General features: G+C 50.5%; 1 protein-coding gene across 1 annotated transcript in view; it reads left to right on the top strand.

Annotated features, from left to right (window-relative positions):
• The first annotated feature begins 2466 nt into the window (after positions 1 to 2466).
• Positions 2467 to 25288, top strand: part of Atp2a2 (ATPase, Ca++ transporting, cardiac muscle, slow twitch 2) — a 64607-nt gene continuing 41785 nt past the window's right edge. Inside the window, exons 1-2 of the mRNA XM_013023080.1 lie at positions 2467 to 2563; positions 2880 to 2996. Coding sequence (XP_012878534.1) covers positions 2467 to 2563; positions 2880 to 2996 — 214 coding nt within the window. The remainder of the gene's footprint in view (positions 2564 to 2879; positions 2997 to 25288) is intronic.

Raw genomic sequence — 25288 nt, forward strand, 5'->3', positions numbered from 1 at the left:
AGAAGTGGCGCTGTGGCTCAAGTGGTAGAGTGCTAGCCTTGAGCTGAAGAGCTGAGGGACAGCGCCCAGGCCCAGAGTTCAGGCCCCAAGACTGACCAAAAAACAAAACAAAACACCTTCTTCATAGTTTATTTCTGTACAGTAAAGTCAAATACCTTGCCCCCTAGAGGTTGCTTAGCATCTTCCCTCCCATGACTGCTTCTAAATTCTCCCTCCTTTCTCAGAGAGAGAGAGAGAGAGAAGCCCTGCTCTGGAAAATCTTTCCACTGAGACATTGGCTTGCTTGTGATGACAAGTTTAATGGTTTTAGATCTCTGCATTCCACCAGACCACCTACCCTGAGGCCACACCCTACTGACCTGCTCAGCCAAGGCCTGAAACTAAGCAGGCAAACCCCAGGACATTGCTGGCTAGGAGAGGGGGAGCTGTTTTCTGCTTTGGCTCAGTCTAGCTTGCTGTGTGACTTTGTCCATGGTGCTTTCCCTCTTTATAATTCAGGGTCCCAAAATATGAAATTAGGCAGATAGTTCTTATCTCCAAAAAGTTCCAGGATTGGAGTAAATTTTGTTTTTCAGGTCCTTTGTGCCTCTAGGAGCTAGGGGACTCAAGAAATGCACTGTTTTAGTTGAGGTAGACATAATCCCATAGCTGCTCTTATGCAAGTCCCTAGGAGACCTTTAACCAGGTCAGACAGAGAGAAAGCAAACCTGCTCACAAATGAAAAGTGCCTTAGTCTCCTGTTTGTTTCCTTCCAGAACAGTCCTGGAAAATCTGAAGTGATTTCTGTCCAGCAACCTGAAGCAGGGGTGGAGGTGACTTTTCTATCTTCTAGTTTCCCTTTCCGGTCTGATCTGGTCACTGGTTGGGTTGCCCACAAATTTGGGGGAGAAAAAACAACATCCTAGCTGCTCAAGATCTCCCATAGAACAATCTTACTGATCCATCTGCCCTGCCAGTGGACAAAAAACACAGAGCAGCCTGCTTTCTTGTTTTGTGTATAACAGTTTGTAGGAAGCCATGAGCTAGCTGTCCCAGCCCCAAGTCCAGTGCCCTTGCTGGCCAGCTCTCTCTGTCTACACACATCAGGAAGACGGAGGGCAACCCCTTGCCTTTCCAGTCATCTGCTTGCAGTGCTGGAATATTCAGTGCCCAAAAACAGAAGTGTGTCATGTCCCCCACTTTACCATTAACGCTGTAACAAATCACTGCAAACTTAGTGATTTGAACACAAATATATTATCTTCCTTTTCTGCAGGTCAGAAATCCAAAGCAGGTTTTATCAGGGGCAAGTCAAAGTATTGGCTTGGCTCTGTCCTTTCTGGAGGCTCTAGGAGGTGATCCATGTTGCCTTTTCCAGCTTCTTAGAGACCGCCTGCACTCCTTGATCTGTGGCCCCTTTCTGTCTGTCACTCCAGCCTGCTCAGTCATACTTCCTTTCTCATATACGAGCTGATTCTGTTGAGCCCTGGCCCTGTCCTGCCTGGATCTGTAAGGACCTCGAAGAAGTGGGAAACCTGGTTGTGGTCACAACAGGAGCCATATGGGACAGAAGTGCTAGGCTGGGCTTTGGACGTCCCTGGGCCTCTCTAGGCCTTAGATCTCCTTTAGAAGGTGCTGATGACCACGGAAGGAGGGTGACGCCAGGGCTTCCAGTGGCCCCAGATGTGTGGATTGTAAGAAACTCAGACAAGAAGGGCACAAGCAGAAGTAGCTGCGGGTCAGAGGGCTTAGCTGATGGCATTCTCCTGGGCCTTGACTTTGGCCTTGGTTCATCCAAGCACCACTATATTCTCCCTGCCTTAATGCCTTTATTTTTAGTTTGGGGTATTTTCTATTGTTTGAAGGTTGCCTTGCAACCTGTTTGCCTGGAGGGCTTAAACAATATAGAGTTTCTTTGCTGAGCAGCAACAGTAGCCAAGAGAGACTGTACATAAACGTTTTAAGTCTATTTTCTCAGAGTTGGTACATCAGTAATGGCTTTAAACGGAGACATGCACACCCCGCCCCCCTTTGCCTCTCCCTGGGGGAGGGGCAGAGGGCTGCTGCTGGGGAACATTGTGTGTCCTCTTATCTCCCATACAGTCGAAGGGGATAAGCACCAGAACAGGAAAACAAAATATCTGGCTATTAATATACCCCAAGTCCTCCAGCACATGGGCCAGCCTTGTTTATTTGCGAAAGGGAAAGATGCTTCTAGCTGACCTTCCAGGGCCCTCCTGCCAGTCGGGAAGAAACTGGCAGAGGGGGTGCACCCCGTGAGGAGAGGGCACAGGAAGCAGGGCCCAGCTTCAGAGGGAAAAGAAACCATTAGCCTCGTCCCAAGGCTAGCAGCTTCGCTGGCTCGGCCGGCCTCAAACCCCAGCAGCCTTGTTTGGGCTTGAGTTTAGAAAGAAAGCAAAAACGATCGTGGGAGGATTTATCTGGAGAGAGCCGGAGCCCCCACGTCCCCACTCGACGCGTGTCTCCATGGCCCTATTTGTGTCCAGCTCAGGGAAGCTAGGCAACCTCACCAGCAGCGAGAACTCAGGTCTCCCCACCACCACCGACACCCACTTATTTGGCAGTGAGAAAGGCTAAAAAAGGAGCGTGTCCACATCAGAGAGCAGAGCTGGAAGGGGGACGGGCTCCGCACCCCAGCTGTGGGGTCCCGCCTCCATGTCTCCCCTCCACCTTCACAGCTCAACACTGGTTGTCCTGGCTTCTAGATAGTTGGTTAATGATAAGCCCTCAGCCAGGAGAGAGCCAGAAAGGGAGCCGTTCTGTTTCGGGGGACAGGGGCTTATACATACCATCGCCAAGCCCCCCATGCCCACTGGGCTACCACAGAGGTTCCCTAGCACCCTTCAATCACCTGGAGATCTCTGCTTGTCCCCCACTAGGCCCAGGCCGCCTCAAGTCCCCGAGAAGGCTGACCAGCCAGGAGTCCCTGGCAGAGGCCCTGGGAGATGAGGGCGGTTGGCAGGGTCCACCCTCTCCAAGAGCAAACAAGGACAAAGGTCAGTGTACTCAAGGCCGCCTCTCCTGTCCTGCCTTCTTGCTGTGCCACATGCCCTAGGCTGTGCTGATGTTGCTATGTTAGGCAGAAACCTGCCTCTCTCTGTCTGCCTGCTGGTCACCCATTAACCCACAACCCAAAGACACAGCAAAGGCTTTGGCAACCAAGTAGTTTGAAACAGAAAAGCCTTCGTGTCTTTACCTGTTCAGCTGGGAGTCAAACATGTTGTTACGTTATGAGGCTATGGGGGAAGTATGTAGGAAAGGAAGGAGTTTTTGTAAAAGCTAGCTCCTCTGCCTGTCTACCAAAGTGGGGCCTTTTGTGGAAACCACAGCTTTTGGGGGGGGGTGTTAGAATGTGAAGGAACGCTCTTTGTGGTGATTTCTTGTTCCACCTTTCACTGCCTCCCTGCCTGTTTGAATTTGTCTCTGCTCCAACGGGTCCAAGTACCCACTGGGGTTTTCTATGAGAATTCAAACCAGCCGGAGGCCCCAGAGATTGCCAAGTGTAGCCAGGCCTGGCACCGACTCCCCATTATGAATCGCGGGGGGTGGGAAGGGGGGGCACTGGCTCACAGCCTTCTTGCTAACACTGGTACCAGCAGAGTTGCTGTTTTGCTGGGGTTTTTTTGTTTTTTTATCAGTTGTGGGGATTGAACTCAGGGCCTGGGTACTGTCCCTGAAATTCTTTTGCGCAAGGATAGCACTCTACCACTTGAGCCACAGCGCCACTCCTGGCTTTTTCTGTTTATGTGGTACTGAGGAATGGAACCCAGGGCTTCACACATGCTAGGCAAGCACTCTACCACTAAGCCACATTCCCAGTTCCTCACAGACTTTCTTGCCTGGGCTGGCTTTGAACCTTGGTCCTCAGATCTCAGCCTCCTAAGTAGCTAGGATCACAGGCATGAGCCACTGGTGCCAGCTTGCTGTTTTTCTTTCTCTGTCCCTGAGAATGACCATTAGCCATGATGGGGAAATGGCGGGGATACAGGAGTTAATGCTCACCAGGTACTGTCCTGAGTACTGTGTGGGAATTATCTCATTTGATTTCCACCTGAAACCCAAGAAGTAGCTGCAGCACAGACCCATCTATAGGTGAGGGCTGAGGCTCCATGAAGCTGAGTTGTAACAACTTGCAAGCAGTTCGTCTGTGTGTCTGCAGTTGTAACTTGCTAGTGCCCTGTGTCTGAAAGGTCAGGAGGAAGGACTATGAGGACGAGTATTTCTGTGGGCTAAAGTTGTGCACAGCTTTTTTAAAGCTAGAGCTCTTGATTTATGTTCCAGGAGCATCTGAGGAAGTTGTTTAGCTCCCGACGTGATAGATGAGCCTTGTTGGAGGCTAAGTCAGGACAGCATCACTCTGCTGCTCCCTGTCAGGGACCTTGCAGGCTGGCTGCTGGGCTGTGTCATTATTTTAAGGCATCGGTACCAGCGGAGCAGAGCTAAGCTCTCTTTTCCTCTAGCTGCCCTCCATGTGGAAAGAAGCCAAGGAGGAGCATTTCCCCAACCATTTCCCCTGGGTGCAGCTGGTATGGCTTGAAATGCTTCAGCCCAGCTGAGAACAGGGCTAATCACCGCGGGAAGCCATTCTGTGGCTCAGGGCACAGAGGTGCTGTCCACCCCTGGGTTGAATCAAGAGACCAGCTGGCTGGGGAAGCCGCTGGCTCTAGTGATGGAGACAGAATGGTCAGCGGCATCTCCCTGGACCAGACAGGACAGGAGGCCCAGAGTCAGAATATCTAGGGCCTTTTCTGGAGAGAGAGAGAATGACAAGAAGAGGTTTTGCAGAATGGAGAGTTTCAGCCCAGTGGGTTCTCCAACCCACCTAGCACACTACCAGCCTCCTTTAGAGCATGCATGATGCCTTTGTTCTGGCAAAGTATGTGGACAGATGTGCAGTGCTGGCGTGGGCCTGGTGTGCCTGGCTGCCCCTGTGTAGGCCACAGGACACAGAGCAGCATGGGGTCCAGCGCTTGGCCCTGTCCTCCCAGGCCACCTCTGTCATCACCTTGCCCACGACGTTCCTGAATGCCACTCAGGCATCACTCCCTGCTCCCCAGGTCCCGAGGTCCTCTGGTTAATAAGCAGCTCACATCAAGACACCAAAGACTGAGAGACAGAGCAGGGCTGTGGCTCCCTGAATGCAGTCCAGGAAGCTCTGGACTTGGCCCAGGGCCTCGGTGGCTGTTTCTGTTCTCTGCCCCTCAGTAGCTTTCCTCCCAGTTATGGAGGGGAGGGAAGCTTAGGTCCCCACCCAAAAGCCACAACGGGCTGCGAGGCCGTGAGGTGAGCACTGATCAGTGAGAGGCTGGCTGGAGCCGGAGAGCCCTTGCTAGAAGAGTATTCGTCCTCAAGGTTCTGCCCGTTCTCTCAAATCCATTTCTGCAAGAGCCTCGGGTCCCTACTGCTCAAGCGCTAACCTCCCACCTGCCTCTCTGCCCATGCACACCCAGGAACCCCTCTCCCGTCCTATGTCCTATGCTTAAACACCTCCCCACCCCGTTTAGTTTAGCTATGCCCTTGAGATGTTCCTATGGAGGAAAACAATAGGGAATTGTGGGTGCCAGACACCCCCCTGGTTGTCCCTTTGATCTGAATCCAACCCCCGGGGAACCAGAGCCTCTCCTGGGGCCTGCCCAGTGCCAAGGTCCTGGTCACCTTTGAAGCCTCCTGCAAGGGTTCTCATTGCCAATAGAGCCTGTGCTAAAGCCCAGCAGCGTGACATTTGGGACTTGGAAATCCCTAGACAAATATTTCTCACTTAATCCTCCCCACGTTGGCCCCTAGTGGTGACACTTGCTTAGCTAAGTTGACTGGATCCCACTTGGACTTGCAGCGAATGTTTGCTTTGTTCCAGGCATTGTACTCAGGGCTGGGAATCTGAATCCGGGGTAAACAAGGCAATGTCTTCAGTCCCTACAGAGCAGCCAGATAACAGGGAAGATACACACATGAACCCCGTGCCCCTGCCTTACCACCCCAGGCCCTACTCTCTCCATGGCCATCCTCTCTCGCCACTAAGCACTCTGCAGCTGAAAGGCCAGGTCCCTGCTCTGGAAGGTGGAATTGGTAGCCATACCTACTTCACACAGTGCTATGCAGGTAAATAAAATATGCATACAGTGCATAGCAGGGCCTGGCATGTAGGGCTGGATCAATGTTGCCTGTTAGGATTGATACATGCTATCCCTGGGGCAACGTTTGCCAAGGACACTGATGGAATGAGCCAGAACCAGATTGGGACCTTGGTCTCTTATGCATTAACTGCGTTCTTTTAGGCCAAATCACCTTTGTGAGGAATGATAATTGATTTCATAAGCACCAGTTAGTGAGAGGCTGGAGGTACTGCTCAGTGCTAGACACTTCCCGCCCTGGTCCAGGCTCAGCCCCACCAAGAGAAGAGGGAAGAGTTGACACACATGGGAGCACACTACAAGGCTAGAATTCAGCACATGTAGTCTCTGACCACTCTTTGGAATAACCTGAAGCTCCAAGAAGGCAGAAGAGACTGGGAAAGAAGCCAGGGCCTCCTGTAGCCAGTGTCCCCCATTCTGTTGTTCAATCCCTGATGCTTGACCCTCCCTGAGCTGATTCTCATTCTCCCAGAGAAACACATTCCTTGATAAACTGTTCTCTACCTCTGTCCTCTGTGCTCGGTGCCAAGTGCCAGAGGCCCTCCTGCTGTCCACACTCAGGCATCACCCGCCTGAGATGGGCATTTCAGCTCCCCTAATCACTCTTCAGAGCTCCACCGGCCCCTGCTAACCCCTGCTTTGGGCCTTGCTCCCCGAGCTCCTTAGTCAAATTAAGGGAAAGAAGAGGTTCTAGATAGATAGGGTTACTAAATATACTCCCGTCCAAGGCAATGGAGAAAAAGAAGAGTTCGTAGGAGGAGATAGGGTGTGAAATTCTTTAATGGAATGTGCCCTGAGCCTCCTTTCCCAACTGTGAGCCTCAGGATCACCTATCTGGGAAGAATTTGCTCTGTGGCAGAGCACTTCTGTGTCCATTATCTTCTGGAGATACGGCCAGTGGCATAGCGCCCATCTCAGAGAGGTCTGCCCAGGCCATCGGGGCCCGTGAGCTGGGCTGACCTGGTATATGTATTTCACAGGACACCCTGGCCTCAGAGAGGCCACTGGTCTCTCTGTGGAACATAACAGCCACAGAAGGACTGCTCACAGCTAGAGGTCACAGTTTACCCTGCAGTCTAGCCCAAACCAGATTCTAGATCTTTTTGAAGACTTTATTATTTAAAAACTATAAAGAGGGCTGGGAAGGTGGCTCAGTGGTAGAGTGCTTACCTTGCATGCATGAGGCCCTGAGTTCAATTCGTCAGCACCACATAAGCAGAAAAAGCTAGAAGTGACACTGTGGCTCAAGTGGTAGAGTGCTAGCCTTGAGCTAAAGAGCTGAGGGTCAGCGCCCACGCCCAGAGTTCAGTCCCCACAACTGACAGAAAACAAAACAAAACAAAACAAAAAACTATAAAGGGCTTTAAAAAAAAAAAAAGAGCTTGAAAACACCTTAGCATAAAGGGAGAAACAAAAACCAACCACCCATACTCTATACCTTAACTACTGGTATATCCTTTAAACATTTGTGAAATTCACACATGTATTTATTCACAGATATGTATATTCATTGCAAAACAAGATTGTATGCCCAAGCGTTATTTGAATCTTGCTTCCATATTTAGTTAATTAATTTTGTGTTTCACCTCATCAAAAGTTTCCTCTGAAGCTGGGCGCTGGTGGCTCACGCCTGTAATCCTAGCTACTCAGGAGGCTGAGATCTAAGGGTCACTGTTCAAAGCCAGCCTGGGCAGGAAAGTCCATGAGACTCTTATCTCCAATAAACCACTAGAAAATCAGAAGTGCTGCTATGGCTTAAGTGGTAGAGCGCTCGCCTTGAGCTAAAGAGTGCAGGGACAGGGCCCAAACCCAGAGTTTAAGCCCCACGACCGACCAAAAAAAAGTTCTGAAGTATTTTGTATGCATGCCAGTACTGGGACTTGAACTTTTTTTTTTTTTTTTGGTCGGTCGTGGGGCTTAAACTCTGGGCCTGGGTGCTGTCCCTCAGCTCTTCAGTTTAAGGCTAGCACTCTACCACTTGAGCTACAGTGTCACTTCCGGTATTCTGGTGGTTTATTGGAGATAAGAGTTTCACGGACTTTCCTGCCCAGGCTGGGTTTGAACCATGATCCTCAGATCTCAGCCTCCTGAGTAGGTAGGATTACAGTCATGAGCCACCGGCGCCCAGCTGGGGCATGAATTTAAGAACCTGTGTGAGGGCTGGGAAGGTGGCTTAGTGGTAGAGTGCTTGCCTTGCATGCCTGAGGCTCTGGGTTCAATTCCTCAGCACCACATAAGCAAAAAGAAGAAAGCCGGAAGTGGTGCTGTGGCTCAAGTGGTAGAGTGCTAGCCTTGAGCTGAAGAGCTAAGGGACAGTGCCCAGGCCCAGAGTTCAGGCCCCACGACCGGACCCCCCCCAAAAAAAAAACAAAAAAAACCCGAACCTGTGTGAGCTCCCTTGCCTTTCTTGTTCAAGCCCAGTGCTCTACCACTTGAGCCACACCTCCACTTTGAGCTGTGTTTTTTTTTGTTTTGTTTTGTTTTTTGCTAGTGAATTGGAGATAAGAGCCTCCCAGAATTTAACTGCCCTTAAACTGTCTTTGGACCACAATCCTCAAATCTCAGCCTAAGTAGCTAGGATTGCAGGTGCGAGCCCTTGGTCTTCAACTCGTTTTTAATGACTAGGTAAAATTCTCTATGGATGTATTATGACCAACCATTCTGTATTTGATAGACTTTTTTTTTTTTTTTTGGTTGTGGGGCCTGAACTCTGGGTCTGGGCGCTGTCCCTCAGCTCTTCAGCTCAAGGCTAGTGCTCTACCACTTGAGTCACAGCGCCACTTCCGGCTTTTTCTGTGTATGTGGTGCTGAGGAATTGAACCCAGGGCCTCATGCATGCAAGGCAAGCGCTCTACCACTGAGCCACCTTCCCAGCCCAAGTTATTCTTTTCTGTCTTTTTGTAGTTGCTGCTGTTATTATAATGATCATCTTTGCTTAAAATCCCCTGCATTCACATGTCTTGTTATTTCTTCAGAATCATTTCCTAGAAGTGAAATTACTGACTCATCCTTTCTGAATTCACACTGTACCGAGTGACTCCGGTGTGTTCTCCCACCAGCCAGTGGGAGACAGGGCCCTCTCCAAAAACAATTCCATTTGATAGGTGGAAGTTCTGACTTAGATGTGATTTACATTTCCTTGACTACTAGTGCGGTTGAGCTTTCCAGTGTTTATTAGTCAGTTACAGAAGTGTGAGCAGCCTTGTTGCTTCCTCGTGGGTCTCTGTCTCTGCCTCTCTCTGGAGCGTTCGGTTGTAATCTGGGCTCTGCTATTTCAGGGCTACCTCAATGGAGAGAAGAATGTGTTTGGATTCCATCCCCCGGGCCGAACCTCAGCCCTCCTGAGCTGAGCGCGTGTGTCCTAATTTTGGCCCGGCATGTATGTGCCCTCACCTCAGAAGAAAGTTCCGAGTGTCCGTGTGCCATCTCAGGCCCTTCTGGAGAGCAGAGTTTCATTTAGGACGTCACCAGGCGGGAGCCGGCAGGCCCATGCCCTCTGCTTTCTCTCCCCAGGAAACTTAAATTCCTCTTGTTCTCTGGGGACTCAGGGAGATGGGGCTAGAAGGACCTTGCTTTCTCATGAGCCCAGAGCCAGGGCCGCCTGGTCTCTGACAGGGGGCCTGGGACACATGGAGCTGAAGATGGATGGTGACCTCTTTGGAGCCAGGGAGAGACAGGTGCTCCTAGGAAGCCACAGCCATCCATGAGGTCCAAAGGCGGGAGCAGGCCAGTCCCAGCTTCGGTGGGCGGGCGGCTGGGCTCCTGACTGCAGCCACCTCCGCTTCCAGGCTGCCCCTCCCACTGTGGGCTCCATCTTTCCCTTGGCTCTTTGGGCCACGTGTTGAACGCTCGGTTCCACCCGGTTCTCCCCGGCTGGAAGCAAAGGGGGCCTGGCGGCCCTCCCGGTAGCTGAGTGGAGAAGCCCCTTCTCCCATTCCGGCGTGTCCCGCACCCTGAAAATGTCACAGGGGGCACAGCAGCAGGGTGAGACCCCAGGCCGGGATGCTGGCAGAACAAAGCCAGGCAAGGGCTCCACTGAGGATGGGAAGGACCAGATTCACCACCGTCCACAGGGCAAGTCAGGAAGCGCAGGTGGGAATAGAGGCCGGATCCGGGTGGAAGGTCCTTCCAGCGAGGCCTCCCTCCGCTCCTGATGGCTTCTGATGCAGTCAGCAGCTGATCAACTGCTGTTGAACGTTAATCATCTACCCATCGTCCTCACCGCAGCAGCTAGATTAGTGCTTGAGTCACTCACGGGACCGTGGCAGGGCTAACCGGAAGGAGAGGAGTCAGCCCGGTTCACGGTTCACGGGGAGAGGTGTGCACAGAGAGGCAGGGGACCTGGGGCGCGTGCGGAGCGTCCTGCCAGCCTCTCAGCCCGAGGTTAACCTGGGGAGACAGTCTCCAGCTGTGCTGCCATGATTTTTGAACACTTCTAACACTAGCTTTTGGTCTTTCTTTTTGTTTTATATTTTTTGGTGACTGTGTCTTTTCATGTATCCCAGGCAGGCCTTCAACCCACAGTCTTCCTGCTGCAACCTCCTGAGAGCTGGGACTGTGGGTGGGCTCCTACCATAACCCATGTACTTTCTTCTCCCTCCCCTTCCCTCCCCTCCCCTTCCCTCTCTCTTCCTTTCCTTTCCCTCCCCTTCTCTTCCCTTCCCTTTCCTTTTTGTCAATTGTGGGGCTTGAACTTAGGGCCTGGGCACTGTCCCTGAGCCTGTTTGTGCTCAAGGCTAACACTCTACCACTTGAGCCACAGTGCTACTTCCGGTTTTTGAGTGGTTTATTGGAGATCAGAGTATCACAGGGACTTTTCTGCCTGAGCTGGCTTTGAACCCTAATCCTCAGCCTCCTAAGTAGCTAGAATTACAGACATGAGCCACTGACACCAACATCCTTTTGTGTTTCTGTCTCTCAGTGTCTGTCTCTTTGTGTCTGTGTCTCTGCCTCTCTGTGTCTCTGCCTCTGTGTCTCAGTATGTATCTCTTTCTGCCCCATGTGTCCATGCTGACTCTCAGTGGCTGACTGAGGTTGCGGCTCTGTGCACAGAGCGCCCTACTCAGGAGCCGGTGACTAGCACCAGCTCCCAGCACAGCACATGTGTGTTTCATGAAAGGTGAGAGGGTGACCCCTTCTCACTGCACCCCATTTCCCAGGACAAAGACGTCCTTAAGAGAATGAGCACACCCTGCTAACACAAATAATTTTCATTGCACTTACCCACATATTTTTGTGACACTCTTTTCTTTCTTTCTTTTTTTTTTTTTTGTGGTGCTGAGGAATCGAACCCAGGGCCTCATGCATGCAAGGCAAGCGCTCTACCACTGAGCCACCTTCCCAGCCCCCGCTTATTTTTGTTGTATCTACTTTTACCATAATTTTCTATATAAGGCAGTTAAATGTTTCCTTTAAAAATACTCAGGCTTGGGCTGGGAAGGTGGCTCAGTGGTAGAGCGCTTGCCTTGCATGCATGAGGCCCTGGGTTCGATTCTTCAGCACCACATAAGCAGAAAAAAAAAAGCCAGAAGTGGAGCTGTGGCTCAAGTGGTAGAGCGCTAGCCTTGAGCTGAAAAGCTGAGGGACAGTGCCCAGGCCGAGTTCAGGCCCCACAACCAGAACCCCCCCCCCCAAAAAAAAAACCTCAGGCTTAGCCTGGCACTGGTGGCTCACGCCTGTAATCCTAGCTACTCAAGAGGCTGAGATCTGAGGATCGAGGTTCAAAGCCAAGCCAGGGCAGGAAAGTCCGAGAGACTCTTACCTCCAATAAACCACTAGAAAACAGGAAGTGGCGCTGTAGCTCAAGCGGTAGAACCGTTGGCCTTGAGCTGAAGAGCTGAGGGACAGCGCCCAAGCCCAGAGTTCAAGCCCCACGACTGACCAAAAAAAAAAATTCAGGCTTGGGCTGGGAAGGTGGCTCAGTGGTAGAGTGCTTGTCTTGCATATATGAAGCCTTGGGTTCAATTCCTCAGCACCACATAAGCAGAAAAAGCCAGAAGTGGCACTGTGGCTCAAGTGGCAGGGCGCTAACCTTAAGCTGAAGAGCTGAGGGACAGCACCCAGGCCCACAACCGACAACAAAAATAAAAAATTAGGCTTTATTTTATTTTGACAGGGTCTCACTCTGTAGCTCAGGCTGGCCTCAAAACTGATGATCTTCCTGCTTTAGCTTCCTGAGTGCTAGGATTATAGGCATGTGCCACCATCCAGGTTCATATTTAAGATTTCATTGTGTACTCCGGGAAAGGAAAATCTTACATCAACTATGAAAAGGTGGCATTTGGGCACAGCCAAACTCCTGAGGCAAATGTGGGAGGCATGGAGGCAGGACTTGAAGGAGTGCTCATGATCAGTGAAGCATAGTAACGGGAAACAGGACTCATCCATTATGTTTGAAAATTCCTAGAATAAACACATCTTTAAAAATATATGAGCCCGATGCTGGTGGCTCACGCCTGTAATCCTAGCTACTCAGGAGGCTGAGATCTGAGGATCGAGGTTCAAAGCCAGCCCGGGCAGGAAAGACCATGAGACTCCTATCTCCAATAAACCACCAGAAAACCGGAAGTGGCGCTGTAGCTCAAGTGGTAGAGCTTGAGCTGAAGAGCTGAGGGACAGCGCCCAGGCCCAGAGTTCAAGCCCCACGACCGACAAAAAAAATAAAAATATTTGAGGCTGATAGGATTTGTTTGGAATAACCCAAAATCCCAGGCAAGGAGACGCAGCCAAAGCATTATTACCACAGTAGGGACACATCCTATAGCTTTCCCCATTCCCTAACAGAGGGAGAGGCACTTCCTTCCGAGAAACACCTCACTTTCCCCGGCTAGTTTAGGGTGGATCACTGTGTTGACTCAGTTCCCATTAGCTTGTCAGAAGCTGCCGCAGCCTCCCCAAACATGCAGCAAAGACTGGAGATTTGGGAACTTTTCTTCTCTCTCTCTTCAATTGTGTCCATCCCTAGAATGAGAAAAGGCTTCAGAGAGAGCTGGAGAAATGTGAGGTCTTTGTGTCTCTTTCCAGCCACCTTCCCTCTCCTCCTGCCCCCTCCCGCATTGCCTCAGGTCCAATTTCCAGCTGAAAGGGCTGTTGAGGGAAGCTCTGGGTGGGGCGGGGAGGGAGCTGCAGTGCGGCCAGGCTAGAGCTCCGTGAGTCAGGATGCGTGAGCCTGGACTTTGCCAGTGAGGAAGAAGGAAGCTGTCGTGGAGAGAGTGTGACTTTTTGGTCTCTGTGAAGCCCTGGGAATGGAGTGATGCGTGACGCTGGGCCTCTGGCTTTTACAGCATGGGCTCACCCACAGAAGGTGACCCCGAGGCTCAGGAGACACTGAGGAAGTTCTCACAGAAGCTTTGCCATTCTGTGTACCCGGCCCAAGGAGATCCAGCTTCACCCCTGGATGACACCCTTGGGTGACAGAATGAAGCCCACCGCTCCTGCTGTCAGGTCTCCCTTCCAAGAAGAAAGAGGAGAAAAGGAAGAAACAAGCGGCAATGCTTCCCATTTGTAGAGTGCAAAACACCAGGCCAAGGTCTGAGATGATTCATCGCTGGGAGTCAGGTTCTGCACCACAGCCTCACTCTATCCAGAATCTCCCTGGGAGGCCCAGCCCAGACGCTGAACAGCATGGAGCTGCTAGGCCAGGGTGCCCAGCAGGACTGGAGTTGGGTGACAGCCATGGGGGAGGGGCAGTAAAGCTTAGAGCAAGGCAAAGTGTGTAGCTAAGGACATAGGAATCTAAGAAGGTCGCCACTATGGGAAACAGGATGAAGGTGCCTGAAAAAAATTAAAATCCAAGCCAGGCACCTGTGGCTCATACCCCTCATCCTAGCCACCCAGGAGGCTGAGATCTGAGGATCGCGGTTCAAAGCCAGCCTGGTCCAGGAAGTCCACAAGATTCTTAACTCCAATTAACCAGCAAAACTCCAGGAGTAGAGCAACGGCTCAAATGCTAGAGCACTAGCCCTGAGAAAAAAAAGCACAGGGACAATGTCAAGGCCCTGAATCCAACCCTAAGGCTAGTGCGCACGCACACGCACATACACACACCCATCACACCCCTCTCTCTCTCACACATACACACATACACGAAAGTTCTTTAAATTGCCAACAAGTAAAATATACATGATTTAATGTAAACCACTCATATAATGATCCTAAGGGAAACTAAAATTTTGAAATGATGGAGGCAACTCAGAGGAAGGATCAATGGGCAAGTTTATATGCAAGTTTTTGGACATTCACACCGTTCTGTTTTTGAGATAAATATGAAGTATTCCAAGTAAAGAATAGGGGAAAGGGTTGGGAGGACAAATCCTGTGAAGTTTATCTGGTTCTTTTTTTCTTTTTAGCCAGTCCCAGGGCTTGAACTCAGGGCCTGGGCACTGTTCCTGAGCCTCTTTGCACTCAAGGCTAGCATTCTACCACTTGAGCCATAGCTCTATTTCCGGCCCTTTCTGAGTACTTTTTTTGTTTTTTGGCTGGTCATGGGGCCTGAACTCTGGACCTGGGCACTGTCCATCAGCTCTTCAGCTCAAGGCTAGTGCTCTACCACTGGAGCCATAGCGCCATTTCTGGCTTTTTTTCTGCTTATGTGGTGCTGAGGAATCAAACCCAGGGTCTCATGCATGCAAGGCAAGCACTCTACCACTGAGCCACCTTCCCAACCCATCTGAGTACTTTTTTTGGAGATAAGAATTTCACAGACTTTCTTGCCCAGGCTGGCTTCAAACCAAAATCCTCAGATCTCAGCCTTCTGAATAGCTGGGTTTACAACCACCAAATACCTGGTTCTTTTTAACGAAAAAGCTTTCTCAAATATCTGAAAACTGTTAAGATAGGCATCAGCCAGTACCCCTCCGTGCTGCCACCATTTACATTCGGAAGCAGAGGATGGGATCCGGTGGCCAGACAGCTATTTACAGGCACCTGTAGGGTAAAAGTTGGGCTCTTTTAGAAATCTCATCCATTCTAGAAACGTGTGCGTGTGTGCGTGTGTGTGTGCGCGCACGCGCGAAACATCTAAATAAGTCTTTTAAGAAGGGAAAATAAAAGGAAATCTTTGATTTTGTTTTTATTTTTATCTGGGAAACCAAACATATACTACTTATAGAATTCTGAGGGGGGCAGGCACAAAGGACAGTTCTCTATGTTGTTCTACTCGTTTCTTTTCAATATATAACTACAAAGCAAAACCAAAGGAAGCCATTAGGGTTATGTGTATCCATACGAGGAAACCTTTAACAATCCAGGAAATTAAGATAGAGGATATGCACAGAATCGGTCAGGTTTATGTACAATTTGCAAAATGCAGTTGTGATAGTTTACAGAATTGTTTGTGATTTTACAGATCTATAGTAAAAACACAAAAATAGGCATGAGAATGAAAGACACAAGTGCAGACTAAACATGGTCACTGCCCTGGGAAGGACCGGAGGGGAAAGAGGCCCAGGAGCTCACAGAGACTGAGTTGAGCCGCTCATTCCCGTGTCTTCATTGGTGAGTGCGTGGGTGTGGAGTTTATTTTCATTGGACTTGTCTCTATGTCTGAAATGTTTCTTATCGAAAGTGGGGGAGGCGCATGGAGCCTCTGCATCCTCAATACTGTTAATGGATGGGTTTGTTCTTGTGAGATTAACTGCTTACGTTTTGAGAGCTGGGCCTTGAGCTCAGTGCCAAGGTGACAGAAGTGAGTAACACCTCTCCTGTGGTGTGGTACGCCTCACACAGGACAGCAGGAAGTGGATCCCATGGTTCACTTTCAATTAATTAATTACTTGTTGGTAGTGCTGGGAAACTCATGGCCTTGTACCTGTTAGGCAGGTGCTCTACCACTTGAGCCATGTTTCCAGTCCTTTTTGCTTTAGTTGGTTTTTAATTTGTGTGTGTGTGTGTGTGTGTGTTTTGTTGGTACTGTTTTCACTCAGGACTCATTCTCAACTTTCGACAAATGTAGAAATGGAGACATAGGTTAAAATGGCTTTGCCAAAGTGGCTGCAGTTCTCTGAATTTGTTTCTCTACAGTTAACAAAATGTGATTTTTGTTGGTTTGTTTTTGGGTTTTGTGTGTGTGTTTTGTTGGTCATGGGATTTGAACTCTGGGCCTGGGCGCTGTCCCTCAGCTCTTCAGCTCAAGGCGAGCGTTCTACCACTTGAGCTACAGCGCCACTTCTGGTTTTCTGGTGGTTAATTGGAGATAAGAGTCTCACAGACTTTTCTGCCAGGGCTGGCTTTGAACCACCATCCTCAGATCTCAGCCTCCCGAGTAGCTAAGATTACAGGTGTAAGCCACTGACACTCAGCCAAAACATGATTTTTTTAAAGATCTTTGATAACATTGAATCACGCAGCAGCTGGAAGAACAGGCCTGGTCACAAGAGAAAACACACACCTATCCTTCCTCAGGAGTCTCCCCAGCCTGCATCTTGTTCTAACCACTCTTTCCCTTCCTTTCCCACCCTGCTCCCTCTTTCTTTCTTTCTTCTTTTTGTCAGTCCTGGGGCGTGAACTCTGGGCCTGGGCGCTGTCCCTCAGCTCTTCAGCTCAAGGCTAGCACTTTATCATTTGAGCCACAGCTCCACTTCTGGCTTTTTCTGCTTATGTGGTACGAAGGAATCAAACCCAGGGCCTCATACACCCAAGGCAAGCATTCTACCACTGAGCCACCTTCCCATCCCTGCTCCCTCTTTCTTTTCCTTCCTCCCCTCTCTCCTTCCTACTTCCCTCCCTCCCTCCCTTCTTTCTTTCTTTCATTCTTCTTTCCTTCTGTGCCAGCACTGAGGCTTGAACTCAGGGCCTTGCACACTCACTTGGCTTTTTCACTCAAGGCTGGTGCTCACTTTCTTTCTAATTCACAATGAGTTGCTAAAGGCCATATTCTTCCAGACCCTGGGCCTTCTGGGGTCTGGGAGATCAAGGCCTGTCTTTTCTTGGATTTGTACTAGTTTCTTATGGGCACAATGGGCTCCATGTGTGTGCCTTGCTGGGGTTCTCTTTTTGGGTGCATGCTGCTTTAGCTGGGCATTCATGGGGCCTGTCCTCTGTGTATGTGTGTGTGTGTGTGTGTGTAACCAGATTCTCCACTTTAAACCCTGAGTGAGATGAGGTCAGCAAGGCGTGGAGATTGACCTGGCACTGCACAGAGGAGGAGGGCTGGGAGGCCGCTCACCTTGTTTGGGTCCTTGTTTGGGTTGCTGTGCAGTTGTAATGGAAAATGAATAAAAATAAAAATCCTGGGCCCTTTTTGGCCCGTGCTTGGGAAGTTAATCCTATTGCCTGGCAGAATTCCAGCTCAGGTCCTAGCAGTGTGCCGGCTTGAGGCTGCCTCCCTTCCCAGAGGTCTGGGATGAAACTCTGCCATCCCTTCCCCAGCCCCACCCTGCTGGGAACCACAGCTGTCCCTGCCTTTCCCCAGGGGGCTGAGTGATGGCCACTCTGTGGGGGACAAGGGACACATCTGCGACCAGAAAGTAAGAGCCTGTGAGTCCATCCTATAGTCATGGAGTCCCAGGCCCTGCTCTTGAAGTTCAAGCTTTCGCCAGTCCTCTAATGTCTGCAAAATTCCACCCACTGTACCTTCCCTTTGTCTTGTAACCATTTACTAGGCCGATTTAAAATGTTGCTAGGTCTGAAGTGCTTGGAAATGTATCTCCCCTCCACAGCAAAAAGCTTTTGTTGCTTCTTTGAGTTCTTTTACACCTTTTCTGGTACTGCTTAGTTGTCTTGGTTAAGAAAGCTATGGCATTTCACGTGAGGAGCGGATTCTTCTCCATGTTACCCGTCTTCTGTTCCCATGCCATTTATTGAACAGTGATTTCTAATTGTGTGACCCTAGCACATGACCAGCTCACTAAGAGCCAGTTTCAGTTTCAGAAAAAAGGAAGAATAAGGACAGACAGGCTGGTCGCACGGACGGAGCAAGATGACATGCGAGCCCAGAGCGGATTGCGTGCATGGAAAACACTGCCTGTCTGTCCTCCCTCATTATCTCACGTGTGTGTGTGTGTGTGTGTGTGTGCGCGCACACGCGCACACACACATATATGTGAATGAATTACTCTTGTTTTTTATTTTTTTCTTAGAACTCTCTTGTCCCATTGGAATCAAGCCTTGCTGGAGTGTTGCCCACATTGTCTGTCCCGGGTTTGAAGGGAAGGGGAAGAGAAAGGGGAGGCAAAGACTTTTCTGGAAAAGACCCCTTCACCACAAGATGCCATGAATGCTCTGCTGTGCCCGGAGCCTCAGTCTCTCGGCAGGTCAGAGGATTCAAAATGCCCCCTCCCAACGGCTGTGTCAGATCTTTGTGAGTAAGTCTGAGTTTGGGGGATAAGGGCAAGAGTTATTTAACTTGGGGAGGTAGGGGTAGGAGTTAGCTATGGGGTTGCTGCGTTCCAGGAAGAGGGAGGGCTCTGCTCTCCTCCCGATGAGTCATAGAAACTTCTAATGTTTGCAAACATCTCCGGCCAAGCTCTGCTTTCTGGTACTGTACCCATCCCCCACCAGGGTAGAGCAGATGTACCTGAGAAGAAGGCTAGACCAACAGTGGTTCTGCCGGCGTGCAAGATGGAAACCGCTAAGAGAAGGGAGCCACTGATTTTGGGCGTCGGGGACTCTAGCTAATAACACCCAGGACTGGACCTTACAACGGAGGGAGGGGATCTGTTTCCAGATCAAGACCTGCTCTGGGTGGCTCAGGAAGATGACACTGAGGAGCCGGGCTTCCCGGGGCCTGCCCTGTGCACGGTCTCCCGTCAAGCCCATCTCTGGAGAAGGCTGAGAGGGAGTGAAGGAGGCAGAGGGCATTGCAGAAGAGAAGGTGGAGGCAGGGGTGAAGGGCAGCTGGGCCTTGCCTCTGTGTGGGGCAGATGAAGGATCGCGTGCTGGGGGCCACAGCCCCTCAGCCCTGCAGACTCCGCAGCCAGATGGGGCTTGGGAGACATCCTCCCAGATGGAGCGGATGAGGCATGCCAGAAACACCGCTCCCAGGATGCACTGTTCCCCTCCTCCCCTTCTCCCAAGAGGAGAGGATCACAGGGTGATTGGGCAGGCAGCCAGCCCCTGCGATCTTGGGGGAGCTATCAAGTAGCTAGCTAGAGTAAGATCACCATAAGTGATCTAAATATGCCCTACCACTACTTCACCTCCCCCCCTCCCCGCCCTATTTTCTATTATGGGACCTCTGGAATGGGAGCTGGTCAGCCTGGGAACAAAGATCTTGTGTAGGAGTTTGTCTTGGTACCCTGACTACGGCATGCTCCGTCCATCCTTGGGTTCCCAGCAGCCTGAAACTCTACCTGGGAACACCAGCCTGGCACCAGCAGGTCAAGGAGCCTGGTCATCCACAAGGGTGGCTGCATTGAGTCGCACCTGCCTCCCAGGCAGCCATGTCTGCATTTGGTGCAGCTCACTGCTGAGGTCTACCGCACTTTGGGGAGCTTGGTGAGGAAAGCCAGCAAAGGAGAACTTTGGAAATGTTTCCACCAAAAAAAAAAAAAAAATCAAAGAACAGACCGACTAGAGGGAAAAATAGCTGCTATATTTAAACCACATTATCCCATCCGGGAGCTATGGGTTTCAAAGCCATCCCACAGTACTTTGTTTGGCACTGCTTATATGGGTTTCTTTTCTTTTTCTTTTTTTAAGAGAGTAACGTTTTTTAATAAGAGGGTAACTTTTTTTTTTTTCAGGGCAGTAATTGCAAAGGAAGTAGAGGGCTTCGTTACTTTGGGTGAGAGTCCCTGCCTCACCCCAGGTGCTGTGTTAGGCACCAGAGACACAAGGAAAGTGAGGACTCAAGGTTCTCAGTGTAAGAAAAAATACTCATGCAAGCCAGGCGCTGGTGGCTCATGCCTGTAATCTTAGCTACTCAGGAGGCTGAGATCTGAGGATTGCGGTTCGAAGCCAGCCTGGGCAGGAAAGTCCGTGAGACTTTTATCTCCAATAAATTATAGAAAAAAGCTGGATGTGGTGCCATGGCTCAAGTGGTTGAGTGCTAGTCTTGAGCAAAAGAAGCTCAGGGACAGCAATCAGACCTTCAGTTCAAGCCCCAGGACTAGAAAGAAAAAAAGTATTCAGTAACCCTTTGTGGGCCTTCTAAGTGCATAGATCCTCATTCTCCTAGCGTGTGCATATGGGAGAAGACAGGTAGCTGAGAAACACAAACCCGACAGAAAGAAAAAACTATTTCTACATGCAGCTGTCCTTTGGCTCTTCCTTCTGCCCACCTTGCTACTCTTCTTGGGCCTGAAGAGCGCAGTGGCCTCCTTCACAGAGGAGGTGGCGCCTGCCGCCCTTGTCACACTTGCATGGGCATGCGTGGGCTGGAGATGCAAGGTGGCAGCTGCGTTTATCAGCCTGGACGTGGAAATATGTATGTCATCATCCTGTGGGCGGGGCTTAAGACAATGGGCGTAAGGAAAGGTGGTAGTAGGGAGGGATGCCTCACCTAAGTGTGGGGTGCCCCAGGTTTTAGAGTGGAGTGGGGGGCATGTGAGAAGGCATGGCAGAGGAAGAGGAGTGGCAGCTCCTGAATTCTGGGGGGCTGAGGCGCAGCCATAACCCAGGAGGGCCTCCAGAGTGAGTGAGGTGCTGTTTGGGCCTTGATCCTGAAGGAAGATGGGGCTTCTGCAGGCAGAGCCCAGGCTTACTGATTTCAGCACCAGGGTTTTCCTGGCAGCCTTACTCAGCAGCCTGAGGAGGTTGAAGGAGCAGCCGCACGCACATCAGCTAGACGCAGGGTGGGAATGCAGATTCCGGGGGACCTACTGAGGATTTCAGAGGCAGGCTAGAATCTGTTTTCACAGTGCTCTAGGGGGTGCAGAGGAATGCCAGGGTTTGAGAGCCACTGTGGCAGGGGAGTACTTCCCCATTCCGGGTCACAGAGCGTTCCCCCCCCCCCGCAGGGAGTGGGGGGGGCGCCACAGTCTGCTTCCAGGGGTGGTCACGTGACTCGGAAAACCTTTGGCCTTTTTCCACTGCAATCACCCCTACAACTTGTGAATTGTAAGCTGGAGACACCAGGAGCAGGTCTGCCTCCACCTGGCACAGAATGGATAGAGCTTGGCCCCAGCGACTGACCATTCGATCAAGCTGTTGGGCTTGGAGGCCATGCCCATGAAATCCCTCTTATAAAAGTGTGTGTTCTGAAAACTCAGTCATGAAAAGAAGGCTTGCCAATGTGGGAAGTGAGAACAGGGAAGGAGAAGGAAGGTTCTGGAAAAGAGGTTTTATTGGGCCAGGTGCTGCTGGTTCATATCTGTAATCCTAGCAACTCAGGAGGCTGAGATCTGAGGATCACTGTTCAAAGATGGCCCCGGCAGAAAAGTTCTCATCTCCAATTAACCACTAGAAAACTGGAAGTGGTGCTATGGCTCAGAGTGGTAAGAATGCTAGCCTTGAGTGAAGCTAGCCTTGAGTGAAATAGCTCAGACAGCGCCCACCTAAGCCTTGAGTTCAAGCCCCATGACTGACCAAAAAAAAAAAAAAAAAAAAAAGTTCTGTTGGGCAAATTGTCAAATGTGAAGTCTAGCAGGCCTGAGGTATTCACAATGTGTGTATTAAAGTGAGTTTTCCATGGGAAACACCACCAGAATGGGACATTTGGAGACCAAAGCATCGTCCTCCCATGAAGTTCTTAGGAACAGGGGGGCATGGTGGTGCACGTCTGTAATCCCAGCACTTGGAATACTGAGGCCGGAAGATCATGAATTTGAGGCTAGCCTGGGCCTACATAGTTGATGCAACTCAATAGTGTGGGCTACTCAGCTACCATTCTTCTTAAGTGTGCATCTCAGAGCAAGCAAGGGATGGCAGGTGGAACTCTGTCCCTTATGTATGCAATCCATAGGTATCAGAAACACGGTAAGATGCTTAAAGTGCATTATGAGTATTGGTTCTAATACACAGGTGGGTATTTTTCATACAAAATGATCCTCAAATCAGGACAGCTACATCAAGTACTCAACCAAAGCGAGAGCGATGCGTTCCAATACTGCATAACAAAATATCATCAGGATAAATAAGCAGCAGTGTCTCAAGATCTTTGCCTTCTTGAGTTGGAACACATCCATACTCAAGGTGTTCTGTAACAGTTGTACAACGAAGTCTGATTTGGTTATCTTTCATCTGGAATGAATGGCTAGAAATCCTATTGGATAGAAACAAAGAAGTCATGTTATCAAATGAGGTGTGACCCAATTCTGGGGTGGATAGCCATCTCTCTGAATGGTAGAATTGAAGATGTAGACTCCAGAAGACCAGACCCTACTGATAGAAAAGGAGCATGAAAATATTCAGTGATAGGCAGAGTTTAGTGCCTGGGTTAAAAAAAAAATCTAAGTACACAGTAAAGAGATCTGATATGACTGCAGTTTATATATAAAGGACTCAATGTGGGTTGATTGCTGTCACAGATCAACAGTGTATAGAGGAAAGGACCCAGAGAAAAGGTGGGCAGTGGACATTCCCCCATAAGCCCACGTCCACACTGCTGTGCCTGTTATTGGGCATCCCCAGAAGTAGAAACAATGACAGAGAGACCCGGCTGCGCTTTGTAGTTGGGGAAAGAGATTGCGAGCACTAAAGTTCTTGACATACTCAAAGGGCTTCACACAGGGGAGGGATTCAACGCTTCCATTCAGAGCAGCCCCTGAGGGCTAAAGCAGAACATTTGTAGAGAAGTTAGTTGAGTGGAGGTGGACTCAGCCCTTTAATGATGAAAGCTGTCCAAACATGGAACAGGTTGCCTTTTGCCATGTGTGTGGCTTACAGGAGGGCTGTGGAGATCAGGGAGTGGCTGGGCCTCTTCAACTGGCTTTTTCTGTGTGGCTTTTAAAGCTGGTTGGCCTTGTATCTGCTATTGCCCTTGCCACACAAGTCTTTGAAGTCCTTTCACCCAATCATCCATCTTTCTGAACCACAGTTTCTCTTTTTTTCTCTCCTTGGCCTCAATTAATTGAACATGGCCACGATCCTTGTTGAAAAGGATTGTATTTTTAAAACCTATTCTTGTTCTTTTAAAGCTTTGTTGAAAGAAGCAAGTATGACACAATGCATAAAATTTATTTTCACATAAGAGCAACTAGATATTTCTGCCTTTGGAAAGCTGAGTTTATGATGTTTTGGCAATCTGTAAGTTTTTGCTGTTTGGGCCGGTCATGGGGCTTGAACTCTGGGCTTACAGCTGTCCCTGAGCTCTTCAGCTCAAAGCTAGCGCTCTACCACTTGAGCCACAGCGCCACTTTGGGTTTTCTGGTGGTTAACTGGAGGTAAGTCTCACGGGGATGTTTCTGGGAGACTTTTTTTCTTTTTTGCTGCTTCTGGGGCCTGAGCCTCTCTGTGCTCAAGGCTAACAATCTATCACTTGAGCCACAGCACCCACTTCCAGCCTTTTCTGTTTATGTGGTATTGAGGAATCGAACCTAGGGCTTCATTCATGCTAAGCAAGCATTCTACCACCAAGCCACATCCCCAGCCATGGGGATGTTTCTGTCAGGGGTTTTTGTTTGTTTGTTTTTTTTTTTGCTGCTGTTGTGGGCTTGAACTCTGGGCCTGGGCACTGTTCCTCAGCTCTTCAGCTCAAGGCGAGTGCTCTACCACTTGAACCACAAAGTCACTTCCAGCTTTTTCTGTTCATGTGGTACTGAGGCATGGAACCCAGGGCTTCATGCATGAGAGGCAGGCACTCTACCACTGAACCACCTTCACAGCCGTGCATTTAAAACTGAATTAATCTTCAGATCTCAGCCTCCTGAGTAGCTAGGATTACAGGTGTGAGCCACCAGTGCCTGGTGTGAGGTTTCAGAGATGCCTACAGGATGAGGGAGGTACCAAAGGCATATGTTGTACAAATGATGTCCATGGGAACAATTCTAGGCTAAAAAATCACAGGGCTGGGCTGGGAAGGTGGCTCAGTGGTAGAGTGCTTGCCTTGCATGCATGAGGCCCTGGGTTCAATTCCTCACCATCACATAAGCAGAAAAAAAAAGCTGGAAGTGGTGCTGTGGTTCAAGTGGTGGAGCGCTAACTTTGAGCTCAAGAGCTGAGGACAGTGCCCAGGCCCAGAATTCAGGCCCCACGACCAGACCCCCCCCCCCCCCAAAAAAAAAAAATCACAGGGCTTGGGTTTGAGTATTGCAGTCTCCAGTGTGTACAAGCGCTTACAGGAAGTGTAGGAGGTCGTGGAATATGGTAATAGGAGTGATAAACACTGTAGTTTTTCACCTTGTGTGTTTAAACCCAACATTTTCATGAGTTCAGAGGCCCTCCAAGGTTTTGTTGTTGTTTTTTCACAAATGGAATTCAGCAGAAATTTGCTGAGGCCTTCCTGTGGGTGGAGCCTTTGCAGGTCACTGATTGATGGGCTGGAGGGACTCTCATTCATTCAAACAGCAGACACTTGTTCAACACTTGATGAGCTTACACCAGAGGCTATGCTGTGTAAGACAGGCATTAACAGCCAAACAAATACATCTCCCTCTTCATCTCCGAGAGAGATAAGTGCTGGGGTGGGGGGTGGGTGTTGAATACTGTTATTGGAGGTGGACTGACTGTAGTCATCTCCGAGGATGCAGAGATCTGGTTGGGGGGAGGGTGGGAAGGCCTGAAGGAAGAGCTGAAGTCAGGAACCAGAATTCTAAGAGACGCTTATAAATCAGAAGGGCTGGCGCTCCGCAGGGGAGTCCCAAAGTCAACTTACCGCCACCTCCAGACTGAGAAAGGGAACAAATCCCTGCCCTCCCCCCCGCCCCCCCCGGCCTGGGGCTGGGGGGAGGGGGGCGGCGGCGCCGGGGGAAGCGGTGCCCCGCGCGTCTCGGGCGAGACCCCGGCCCCGCCGCCCCGCGCCCCGCACGGCGAGCCTCGCTCCTCTCGCGCCCGGCTTGCTGGGCCTTTCCCAAGTATCGATCAAACCTCCCTGGCAGCCTCCACTCCTCGGAAATAATGACAGATCGGACGTGGCCGGCAGCGCCCCGGGATCGGCCTCGGCCCGAGGGATGGGGTCCCGAGGGGCAGCGGAGTTTGGGGGAGGGGGCTCTGGCTCTACTTTTTGCCTCCGTGGTCCGGCTGCTCCCCCGCGGCCGTTCCCTACGAGCGTGGCTCGACCGCAGCGGGGTTCGGGCCCGCGGGAGCGCGCAGGCCCGCAGCGCGGACGGGGACGCTCCCGG

This window comes from Dipodomys ordii, unplaced genomic scaffold (assembly GCF_000151885.1).
Source record: "Dipodomys ordii isolate 6190 unplaced genomic scaffold, Dord_2.0 Scaffold66, whole genome shotgun sequence".
Classification (NCBI taxonomy): Eukaryota; Metazoa; Chordata; class Mammalia; order Rodentia; family Heteromyidae; genus Dipodomys; species Dipodomys ordii.